Raw genomic sequence first — 13,385 nt, forward strand, 5'->3', positions numbered from 1 at the left:
GTGATCTGTGGCATCTCTGCTGATAGAACACAATCCAGATGCAAGCACAAGTGTTTTGGAGTGCACCATTCATCATACATTGATGAACATGTTGACCCAATGACATCACCAATTACAACTGCAGTAGGCACATGTCCTGAACATGTTGACCCAATGGCATCACCAATTACAACTGCAGTAGGCACATGTCCATTAGGATTCAATCATTGATCAATGGAAATGTGTTAGCCCTTCAAGTGAATCACAGTTTTGTTGCTCTAGGTTAATGGTCATCTCCACAAACACCATCATCGAGGTGAATGGCAGCTTGAAATGTGCACTGAGCCACAGACGTAGGTTGGTGGGAGCAGTATTATGTTATGGGAGACATTCTCTGGGGATTTGCATGAGACCTGTGGTAGTAATCAAAGACAAACTGACAGCTACGAACCATCTGCACCCCTTCATGCTTGATGTCTTCCTCAATGGCGATGTCTTCTTTCATAATTATAATCGCCAATAACTTCGAGCTAGAACCATGCTACAGTGGTTTGAGGAGCATTATATTGAGCTCATGTTGACGTCTCAGCGACCAAATCTGCCTGATGTATATCCTATGGAACTCATCTGAGTCACTACTGGACGCCATCATCAGGGCCCATTATTTATGTGAATTACATGACCTATGCTTAGACGTCTAAAGCTACATACCTCCCACAAATCTACCAACAAACTGTTGGATTCCTGATTTGCAGAAACAGTGATGTATTTAAATCCAAAGATAGACAAACAAACTATTAAGCAGGTAGTCATAATGTTTGTATATTGGGAAGCAATGATTAGTATCCCTAGTTCCCTAAACAGGCCTCTGCAAGATGTTCCTGAGTTCACACAACAGATCATTCTTATTACATGATTTTGGACTTAGGAAACTTTACCTTGGTTTCATGAGTTACCCCAAAAAATGATCCCATGTGATGTTATGGTATGAAAGTATGCAAAAGCTGCTAGCTTTTTTGTTTTACATCACCTATGTCTGACAGCATTCACACTGCAAATAGAGCTTTGTCTAGGTGCTTCAGTGGCTCTGTGGTGTGCTCCTCCCAGTTGAGTATATTATCAAGCTATAATCTCAAGAATTTAACGCTGTCAATTTCTTTTGTTTGTTGTCATATTTTAGACATATAGAACTACTGGTTGGAAACCTCTTAAAAGTTTTGAACTGCATATAGTGTGTTTATTGCAAAGTTGAGTGACACAGGATTGACTAGGAATAATTTATCAGTGTCCATAAATATCTCATTAACCAATCTTTCTAATACTGTACTTGATTTGCTGTTTATTGTAATGTTTGTATCATCAGAAAACAAAATAAATTCAGCATGTTGTAATGTTATTGATTCAAGATCATCGACATACACAAGAGAAGAAAGGGCCCGAAGATGGAACCTTGTGGAACATCACATACAATTGGTTCCCAGTTGGATGATGCTTGATGGCTTACTTCGTGACCCTTTCCTGTAGTTTCTTGTCAGTGATATAGGATTTGAATTGTTTTGTAGCATTTCCCATTACACCATAATATTATAATTTACTTTAAAGGATATTGTGATTTACACAATCAAATGCCTTTGATAGATCACAAAATGTACCAGGAACCTTTAATTTATTGTCTAGTGAATTAAGTACATTCTTGATTTATGTGTAGACAGTCTTCTAAATATTGTAACTCTTCAGAAATACAAACTGTAACTTTGACAATGTATTATTTGTTCCAGAGTATTCTGCAAAAAGTCACAATCTGGGTGCAGTGTTGAAAAAGATTATCAAAGTATTTACTTTAGAGTAATATGACATCAAAGTAGAAATACACTCCAGGAACTAAGATCCTGAGCCAAGTGCAGTCACTTGCCCTGTTTCAGAGGAAGCCTTTCGGCATGCAAGACCACCGATGATATGTGTCACTTTGGATTCGAAGAGATTCTCTCTGGTTTCTAGCACCCATCTGAAGTGGTAAAGATTACCACTCTTGCTTGTGAGATGAAGGCTGAGCTCACTGTCCTAGCAGTATCGACAGGATCAGTTGTGGACCTTTAGTACAGAGCCAAGTGGAGGGCCTGAGTCGGAGGCTCAGATGGTTCGACGACTGTGTAGGCTGCAGATTCCTTGACTTGCACCATAGTGTGATGGGGTATCAGGTTTTACTTGATAGTTCAGGGTCCATCACACACAGGAGGGGGCTACAAGGATATAGGGGTGCTATGTGGAGTAGCTGGACAGTTTTTTAGGTTATGGGGTCTCTGGGACATTACAGAAAGAGCTTTAATTTCAAAGGGTGCCAGTCAAACACAGGATGGGGAAGACCCAGGAGCCATTGGTATCTTGGTGTTAAATTGTCATATCTTCATAGGGGAAGAACCAGAGCTCCGAGAGCTAATAGAAAGCACTTAAGCTCAAATCACTGTAGGTACTGAACGCTGGCTAAAGCCAAAGATAAGTTCAGTCAGAAATTTTACAAGGGACCTTACAATATTCATAAAAGGCACATTAATGCAATTGTTGGTGGAGCACTTGTTTCTGTTAGCAGTAGTTTTTCTTATATTGAAATTGAAGCAACGAGTTAATATGTGTAGAAGTTATACTTGACAACCGGAATAAATGAATAACTGGTTACTTTTACTAACTCAATGACTCAGATGATATTTATTACTGAAAGGTATAATGAAAACTTGTCTCATTTCAAATAGTTAACCCACTCACATACTTATAGTTGATTGTGACTTCAATTTAATCTTAGTATGTTAGCAAAAATTCATGTCTAAAGTTGGTCGTAGATACAAAACACCATCTGAGGTTGTGCTGAATTCTTAAATTATTTTGAGGAATTAGTTCAGGAGCCCACAAATGTGTGTATGAGCTGTGTTTGCATGAGTGTGTATGTGTGTGTATGTTGTTTAATTTTGACGAAGGCATTGTTGGCCGAAAGCTTCTTGTGTGACAGTCTCTTTGTTGTGCCTTTCTGTGACTCAGGATCTCTAACTATCCTTTTCATTATACTGTTACATTCCATCATGTATTTTCCATTGTTTAAGTAATCTGTTTATTATTTCAAGAGTAATCACCATAACTGTTGATGCATTTATCCCACTGTGAGACAACACATTTGATGCCTTCATGAAAAAATGTTTGCAGCTGCCCATGGAACCATGATTGTACCCAGGTGTGCACATTTTCGTTTCACTGGGAAGCCCTTAAACATCCTCCATACAATCCTGCCTAGGTTCAATCCTGGTTCTGTAGGCAACTGTAAACATTTTTCCATGAAGGCACTGAACATCTCGTCTCACAGTGGGACAAATGTATTAGCAGTTATGGTGCTTACTTTTGAAATAATAAACTGTTTATTTACTTTTTTCCATTGTGTCATTTTCCTATGGCTGCCGAACTGCAAACCCACAAGACAGTCCGCTTGTCTCGACAACATACTTACAAATGTCAATAGAGAGTTACTGTCTTCAGATGTAGCTGTCTTCGATTTCTCGGACCATGACTCAGTTTGGGTAAAAATAGGTACAGATAGGCCTAACATGGAGTATAAGGAGTTTAAAGAGCCTAAAGTAGTCATCACAAGACCAATAATGCAAGAAAAATTGTCTAACTTTATGGTCTCACTCAGTAATTATGACTGGTCACATCTGTTTAACAATAATGCTCAGGACTCTGCCAATACATTGTTTGATAGATTTTTTCATTATTTCTTAAATATATTCGAGACTAACTGCCCTCAATACAAATGTAAAGTTAACCCTAAAAGTAACAGTAATAGACATAGGGATAAGAGTCCATGGTATACCGCTCAACTAGCCAATATGAAAAGAAGGTTGCTGTTGTATAGAGATTCTTACAGACTTAAGAAAACTGATATGGCTAAACAAAGGTACTCAAGAGCACAAAAAGAATATAAGTATGCTTTAAATGAGGCCAAAAAACAACATAACCTAGTCAGCATTGAGTCATCAAAAAATAAATGCAGAAAAGCATGGACTATAATAAATTCAGTGGCCAAAAGCAAGCAGAAAGTTGAGGTAGTAATTTCAGCAGACGAATTTAATAACTACTGTATAAAATCTGTTAACCAAATTAGGGAAAGCATTGTGAGGCCACAAGAGACTGTTGTTGATCTCATTAAATACCATAATGTAGACTACACCCTGAACGATAAATTCCTTTTAACAGAGGTCACACCAGATGTTGTTTTAACTCTTGTAAATAACTTTAGACCCTCTGATAGTGAAGATATATATGGTATTTCTTGTAATATGTTAAAAAAGATAATTGGCTACATAGTATATCCTCTTACAAAATGTATAAATAGATGTCTAATTGAAGGAGTATTCCCAGAAGTATTAAAATTATCCAGGGTAGTGCCCATTTACAAGAAAGGAGACAAAAATTGCCCATCTAGCTATCGCCCAATATCCCTGACACCTATTTTATCTAAAGTTTTGGAATCCATCATCTACTCCCAGTTGTGTGATTATCTGACATGTAATAACATTATTACTCCGGTACAATTTGGCTTTAGGAAGGGCAAATCCACAGTCCATGCCATTGACTCCCTGATTAAAAAAGTGCTTAATGCTTATGAAAGAAAAAATTTTGCTCAGGCTACATTTTGTGATCTGAGCAAAGCCTTCTATTCTGTGGAGCATATTTCACTCCTCAACAAACTAGTTTATTACGGAATCACAAACAGTGAAGTCGACAACATTTTTGAATCTTTCCTCAGCAACTGTAGACAAATTGTTTGTATTGGTAAACAGAGATCACAGCTAGCTGAAGTTAAGTGTGGTGTGCCACAAGGCTCAGTATTAGGACCTCTGCTATTTATCCTAATGACAAATGATCTACCATCCTACATAAATATTCACTCCATTCTCTATGCAGATGATACCACTTTTTTCAATATCAGCTCAGACATTGATATGCTCCAAACTGTGGCAAATGACACAATATCACAGGCATCAGTCTGGTTCCGAGCTAATGGGTTCCTGCTTAATGAAAGTAAAACTCAAAAGATTGTATTTAGTTTGAGAGATCCACCAGCAGAAGACTTCAAGAATAGTGTTAAGTTCTTAGGTATTGTTATAGATACTAAACTGACTTGGGAGCCACATATTAAATACATTAGTGCAAGGCTGTCTAGAGTGGTGTATTTGTTAAAGAATTTAATAAACCATGTACCTGCGGCCTATGTAAGATCAGCCTACTTTGCTTTTTTTCAAAGTATTATATCTTATGGGCTTCTAATATGGGGCAATAGCTCACACCTTCAGGACATTCTGGTACTTCAGAAGAAAGTAATTCGAATTATCACAAACAGTGATAAACTGGCCCATTGCAAACCACTGTTTATCAACTTCAAAATATTAACTGTGATAAACATGTATATTTACACTGCCCTACTGCATATAAAGAGCAACTTATCAGAATACCAGCGTAGAAGAGATGTACACTTTCATGGAACCAGGAATAGTAGCAATCTTGACATACCTTACTACAGATTATCCAAGTCATTGAACAGCTACGAAGTGGTGGGTATGAAGATGTTTAATAATTTGCCACTAGAATGGGTAGAAGCTCCATTTGATGTATTTAAAGACAAATTGTTCAGTTGGTTAGCTGCAAACCCATACTACTCACTTCAGGAATTTTACGACTGTAAAATATCATAGTGGTACCGATTTGGAGAGTGTAGCATAATTTCTTTAACTGAATCAGTTATGATGCAATGTTTTCGTATTATTTCATTTTAAATATTGTATTTTATGTAAAACTTATGTCACATATTGATCTTTAACCCATGTATATATGCTGTATAACTTGTATATGTGTAACTTGACTTTGTCAATTGCTGTAATAGCCAAACGACAATAAAATTTCATTCATTCATTCATTCATTCATTCATTCATTCATTCATTCTTATAGAGAGTGATGTTTTCAAAATTTCAGTGTCACTGTCTTGCGATCCAAATCTGTCTGTTTGGAAAAATGTATAGTTTTCCCAGAATAGTGCATTAGTTTATGAGATATTCAGTTAGAAAATTGGAGTTTCCAGAAAATTCCTGGCAGGCTTTTGTAGATCCAAGTGGTTGCCAATACGTCTGTGTCATAAAACAGAGCTATCATTTGTACCAATTCAGTCATTTATTTATTCATTCAACCTTTGACTGCTGTTTGGAGCAGTATTTATATCAATGTATATTTACAGTTTACAGTTACAGGGTAAATTACAATTATAACATTTATATTATTGTACAGTAGACACACATATACACGTATGGATAAATAACTAACAGAAACCTTTATTACTAATTTAAATTACAAGACAGGAGTAACCAATTTCACTTTATGCACAATGCTTGATTGTTGATCCAATAAAAAAAGTGGCATTTGTACTTTTCACTGACACAGTATATGCAGTACATCTGCCGCCTGGTACTACAGTTTCTTTCAGATTGCTGACTAGTCTCAAAATATTCCTTAACACTGTACAAAAATGTTGTTTCAAGTACTATCTTAGTTTTGTTTTGAAGAGTGGTAGTGATTTCACATTTATTAAACTTTCTAGTAGTATAAGAAAGTAATAATAATAATAATACTTTATTCTACATCGAATAATTCATTGCATATGTATGAAAACAGTTACGATTCTTGATACATAGCACAATAATACATTCTCCTGAATACGTCATCTTTGCATATGTATGAAAACAGTTACGATTCTTGATAAATAGCACAATAATACATTCTCCTGAATACATCATTGGTTAATAAAACAATTAAATTATAAATAAAATGGTGCTTAACAGTATTTACAGTCTTTGTTCAGTAGTCAACATGTTAAGTTCTTTGTCAGTCATTTGGTGCCCAATATTCATCAGCTGAAGCTCCGTATCAGTCAGTATTATGTATAATCCATTGTTTAAAGGCAGTCTGTGGTCAACATCCAGTATGTAAAGTTCTGTGTCAATCAGCATATTTTCTAGTGATTTAAAGCTATGTAACTTTCAGTTATTTCCATTTCTATGGAAGTTTTCTGACATGTTAAATGAAACATAGGAACACTAATCCACAGCTGATGGTCAATCATGATTGATAAATTTAATAGACATATGTAGGTGTGAAAATCTAACCTGACAATGTTATGTGCACTTAATTTGGATTACAAGCAAGTCTTTATTAATCAATGAGTGAAGAAGGAATCTACCAAAGACCCTAATTGGCAGCTCAGTAATCCTACAAACTGTGGTGTTTCTTTAATGTTACTGGGCCTGTCCAGCAAAATGTGAGAGAAGAATGCTTCCAAAACTGGCTATGGTTTTTGATGCTCTCATGAGCTTAATCATATATCCTATATGTGTGTTTTGAAAACTTAATTGAAGCAGGGATGGTCAGTAAAATTCTTCTGGGTTGTTGACCACATGGTCAGTATATAAAATTGTCTGAAGTTTTGGTCACTTGCAATAGTGACCAAAACATTGGACAGTTTTATATATTGGCATTGTGATCAACAGCCCAGAAGAAATTTATTGACAGTGACAATGGTAATGGAAGCCTACACTTACATAAAGCAGGGATGTTAATGTAAAAAACTTCAATTTGTTTCAGACTGCACAAACACTGATTGATGCTGGAGCTAACATAACTGCAAGTGATATAAATGGCCAGAAAATCATACATAGGGCATCTCAGATTGGGAACACCACAGCCATTGATTATCTCATGGAAATTTGGCCCTCAGTATGGGGCTGTGACAACCATGGAAACACTGTTCTACACTTTGGCATAAAAAGTAGTAACAATAGGCTGAGGATTATAGAGCATATCCTGTCAATGAAGCTGGCATCTGTAGACGAGAGAAATGCAGAAGGACAGACAGCTCTTGCAATGCTTGTGGAGCAAGGTTTAAATTGGAAATCTGTACAGCATGAAGTAGAGATGTTGCTGGCAGAAGGAGCAAATCCCACTGTCAAGGACAACAAAGGGAAAACTCCTTTACACATCGCATCCTGTGTTGGTGATGTAAAGGTACAGTAATTTCTAAGAGTTATCATTGTAAGTGTCAATTTATGGAATGAAAATTAATTTCTGTAACAGCAACAGTTAAATGAACAAGATTTGGATTCTGAGACATGGATTCTAGTTCTCACTAACATTCTTATCAAAGATTTTGTTAACTTCATTGGTATATCAAGAGCCGGCAGTGTCCTGCCTTACTTCTGTGTGTGATGCTATCCTGTATAATGAGTGACCTGTGTATTGCCCGAATGACTGAGGTCTTCCCTGATTTTGTAAATATACCTGGTATATGCACAGAGCTTCTCATAATACGTCAGTATCTCCTCTATTAATCTTCTTGAGTGTATGCATTTCATATGGCCATAGAAGCTCAACTGTTGTTTTGTATGACATCCCTCAGGGCTTCACTGCATTGATACACCTCCATATTGCTCTTGAACTTCCACTCACTTTCATGATTCCTCCTAAGCCCTAATACCTTTATAAGAAACTGGTGTTCTCTGAGCTCCAGTATTCTACTACAGCCCACTGTACTAGTAGCCCAATAACTGTGCTGCAGTGATTGATTTTGGCATTTCTGCTACCATGTCTTGTATTATACAGTCCAGTGATAGTCCTATATGCTATTTCCAGTTTAAAAATACCAGCCCTGGTTGTCTGTTTTTCTGAGATGTTAAAAAAAATGATACCAAAGTACTGAAATTTTGAAAACTTCACTTAGTCTACATATTAACTCTCTATCCACTAGTACATAGTAATGGTTTTTATTTAATTATTATTCTACCTATTTACAGACAACTGTGTTTTGACTTTGGCCTATCTTCCATGATGAAAGTGTTCTTTACTTTCTAAAATTTATCAATACATACTGGAAGAACATCCACTAAATGAGTATAAAATATAACTAACTTTTGTAGTTGTAAATAATTACAAATCATTTTGGATTGCTTCCACTTTGTAAAAAGAAGTAATTTACACATATAAAATACACTTCCTTCTACCTATATATACAGTCTGTAGAGTGAACACATGTTAGTGTAAAACAATTAATGTCTAGTGCCTACACACCTAATTTCTCAGTCAGCTGGTAAAATATTCAGCTGTACAGATTCACTTTGCAGTAAACTTGATCTACACCTATATACATGATATAGGAAAGCTTATAGCTGTTTTAATTGCATAAAGTTTTATGTGCTTACAGAAAATGTCATACAGAACTATTATATATTTTTCTCCTGCATGTAGTCATAGGAGTGGACCACAGACATGGACTGCTAAAATCTTCAAAGGTTTATTAGGTACGATGGCATGCTAACTCACACTTAAAACACTCATTTGTTGGTTTAGCATTTTGACAGATTAAGCATGTGCTTAAGATCTGCTGCACCTTCTCCTTGTATTTGGAAAATAGTAGAATCTACATCTACATCTACATCCATACTCCGCAAGACACCTGACGGTGTGTGGCGGAGGGTATTTTGAGTACCTCTATCGGTTCTCCCTTCTATTCCAGTCTCGTATTGTTCGTGGAAAGAAAGATTGTTGGTATGCCTCTGTGTGGGCTCTAATCTCTCTGATTTTATCCTCATGGTCTCTCCGCAAGATATACGTAGGAGGGAGCAATATACTGCTTGACTCCTTGGTGAAGGTATGTTCTTGAAACTTCAACAAGAGCCCGTACCAAGCTACTGAGCGTCTCTCCTGCAGAGTCTTCCACTGGAGTTAATCTATCATCTCCGTAATGCTTTCGCAATTACTAAATGATCCTGTAATGAAGTGTGCTGCTCTCTGTTGGAACTTCTCTATCTCTTCTATCAACCCTATCTGGTACAAATCCCACACTGGTAAGCAATATACAAGCAGTGGGCAAACAAGTGTACTGTAACCTACTACCTTTGTTTTCGGATTGCAACTGCTTTACCGATGATCAACTTTTTATGATCATTCCATTTTAAATCACTCCTAATGCATACTCCCAGACAATTTATGGAATTAATTGCTTCCAGTTGCTGACCTGCTATATTGTAGCTAAATGATAAAGGATCTTTCTTTCTATGTATTTGCAGCACATTACACTTGTCTACATTGAGATTCAATTGCCATTCCCTGCACCATGCGTCATTTCGTTGCAGATCCTCCTGCAATTCAGTACAATTTTCCACTGTTACAACCTCTTGATATACTACAGCATCATCCGCAAAAAGCCTCAGTGAACTTCTGATGTTATCCACAAGGTCATTTATGTATATTGTGAATAGCAACGGTCCTACGACACTCCCCTGTGGCACACCTAAAATCACACTTACTTCAGAAGACTTCTCTCCATTGAGAATGACATGCTGCATTCTGTTATCTAGGAACTCTTCAATCCAATCACACAATTGGTCTGATAGTCCATATGCTCTTACTTTGTTCATTAAATGACTGTGGGGAATTATATCGAATGCCTTGTGGAAGTCAAGAAACACGGCATCTATCTGGGAACCTGTGTCTATGGCCCTCTGAGTCTCGTGGATGAATAGTGCGAGCTGGGCTGGGTTTCACACAATCATCTTTTTCTAAACCCATCCTGATTCCTACAGAGTAGATTTTTAGTCTCCAGAAAAGTCATTATACTCAAACGTAATAAGTGTTCCAAAATCCTACAACTTAACGACGTTAGAGATATAGGTCTACAGTTCTGCACATCTGTCCAATGTCCCTTCTTGAAAATGTGGATGACCTGTGCCCTTTTCCTTCCTTTGGAACGCTACGCTCTTCTAGACACCGCTGCAAGAAGGGGGGCAAGTTCCTTCACGTACTCTGTGTAAAATCGAACTGGTATCGCATCAGGTCCAGCGGCCTTCCCTCTTTTGAGCGATTTTAATTGTTTTTCTATCCCTCTGTCATCTATTTCGATATCTACCATTGCGACAATGTAGAGAAGGAACTACAGTGCAGTCTTCCTCTGTGAAACAGCTTTGGAAAAAGACATTTAGTATTTCAGCCTTTAGTCTGTCATCCTCTGTTTCAGTACCATTTTGGTCATGGAGTGTCTGGACATTTTGTATTGATCCACGTACCGCTTTGACATAAGACCAAAATTTCTTAGGATTTTCTGCCAAGTCAGTACATAGAACTTTACTTTCAAATTCATTGAACGCCTCTTGCATAGCCCTCCTCACACTACATTTCGCTTCACATAATTTTTGTTTATGTGCAAGACTTTGGCTATGTTTATGTTTACTGTGAAGTTCCCTTTGCTTCCATAGCAGTTTTCTTACTCGGTTGTTGAACCACAGTGGCTCTTTTCCATCTCTTACGATCTTGCTTGGCACATGCTCATCTAATGCATATTTTACTATGGTTTTGAACTTTGTCCACTGATCCTCAACACTATCTGTACCTGAGACAAAACTTTTGTGTTGAGCCATAAAGTACTCTGAAATCTGCTTTTTGTCGCTTTTGCTAAATAGAAAAATCTTCCTACCTTTCTTAATATTTCTATTTATGGCTGAAATCTTCGATGCAGTAACCGCTTTATGATCGCCGATTCCCTGTTCTGTGTTAACTGTTTCAAATAGTTCGGATCTGTTTGTCACCAGAAGGTCTAATATGTTACCGCCACGAGTCGTTTCTCTGTTTAACTGCTCAAGGTAGTTTTCAGATAATGCACTTAAAAAAATTTCACTGGATTCTTTGTCCCTACCACCAGTTATAAACGTTTGAGTCTCCCAGTCTATATCCGGCAAATTAAAATCTCTACCCAGAACTATAACATGGTCGGGAAATCTACTCAAAATATTTTCCAAATTTTCCTTCACGTGCTCTGCCACAACAGCTGCCAAGCCAGGGGGCCTATAGAGACAACCAATTACCATGTTTGAGCCTGCTTTAACTGTGACCTTCACCCAAATTATTTCACATTTCAGATCTCCATCAATTTCCTTCAATACTATTGCACGTTTTATCACTATAAACACGCCTCCCCCTTCACTGTCCAGCCTGTCTCTGTGGTATACATTCCAATCTAAGTTTAGAATTTCATTACTGTTTACATCTGGTTTCAGCCAACTTTCTGTCCCTAGTACTATGTGGGCATTGTGACCATTTATTAATGAGAGCAGTTCTGGGACCTTTCTAGAGATGCTCCTGCGGTTTACTATTACCACATTAATATTGTTATTTCCTATTGCGTTTTGCCTACTGCTACCTTGTCGTGTCTCAGGAGGCGTCTTGTCGGGCCTAGGGAGGGAATTCTCTAACCCAAAAAACCCACATGTGCACTCCACACGTACTCCACTACCCTTGTAGCCGCTTCCTGTGTGTAGTGCACGCCTGACCTATTCAGGGGAACCCTACATTTCTCTACCCAATAGCGGAGGTCGAGAAATTTGCACCCCAGATCTCCGCAGAATTGTCTGAGCCTCTGGATAAGCCTTCCACTCGGCTCCAAACCAGAGGACCGCGATCGGTTCTGGGAACGATACTACAAATAGCTCAGATTCCAGCCCACGAGTGAGGCTTTCTGCCTTCACCAACTCCGCCAACCATCTATATGATCTGAGGATGACCTCTGAACCCAGACGGCAGGAGTCATTGGTGTTGACATGAGCAACAATTTGCAGTCGGGTGCATCCAGTGCAATGAGTTAATTTTATTTGCATAGTTTATAACACTGTAGTGTCCCCATGCATATCTATATCATATCATTTTGCTTTGACTCAGATGGAATGCACATGCACTAGTGATCAGATTCAGAATCACAGTAGTAAAATAATACATCAGTGCAAACCACATAAAGCTCTGTAAGCTTTTCTGAAGGGTTGGTTGTCTGTAGCTGTTTAACTGTATTACACATCAGAATTGCATCCTGTAGTTTTTCCAGATTCTTGAATATATCAAGATAATACTTTCTAAGTCACACATCTTTCATTAATAAAACTCTAAAGTCCCGAGACTGGTCATTGCAGTCCAGCACATCTTGTAATCCGTCCGATAACTAAGACTGTGCATCTGTTACCACACTGTTTTTACATCAATCTTGAAGTCACACACTTGGAGGGCCAGTGGTAATATGCATGCAACAGCTTGCAGCTTAATAGAAAAACCCCTCAGGGGGCTCACGTACATGTGTGGCTAGCATGGGACCCCAAGTTATTGCAGCACAGTTCTCAGTCATTCTAAGTAGAATTTTGTGATCTACACAGTCAAGTGCTTTAGACAGATCACAAAAGACTTCAACTGGTGACATTTTATTGTCTATGGATTTGAGAAGTTGGTTAACAAATGAGAAAAATGGACTGTTCAGTTGAAATACCATTTTGGAATCCAAATTGATTTT

The 13,385-nt window shown here is 37.7% G+C and overlaps 1 protein-coding gene across 1 annotated transcript in view; it reads left to right on the forward strand.

The window, feature by feature from the left end:
* Positions 1 to 13,385, forward strand: part of LOC126253363 (serine/threonine-protein phosphatase 6 regulatory ankyrin repeat subunit A-like) — a 199,494-nt gene that overhangs the window by 129,436 nt on the left and 56,673 nt on the right. Inside the window, exon 7 of the mRNA XM_049954637.1 lies at positions 7,652 to 8,071. Within this exon, the coding sequence (XP_049810594.1) occupies positions 7,652 to 8,071 (420 nt within the window). The remainder of the gene's footprint in view (positions 1 to 7,651; positions 8,072 to 13,385) is intronic.

This window comes from Schistocerca nitens, chromosome 4 (genome assembly GCF_023898315.1).
Source record: "Schistocerca nitens isolate TAMUIC-IGC-003100 chromosome 4, iqSchNite1.1, whole genome shotgun sequence".
Lineage (NCBI taxonomy): Eukaryota > Metazoa > Arthropoda > Insecta > Orthoptera > Acrididae > Schistocerca > Schistocerca nitens.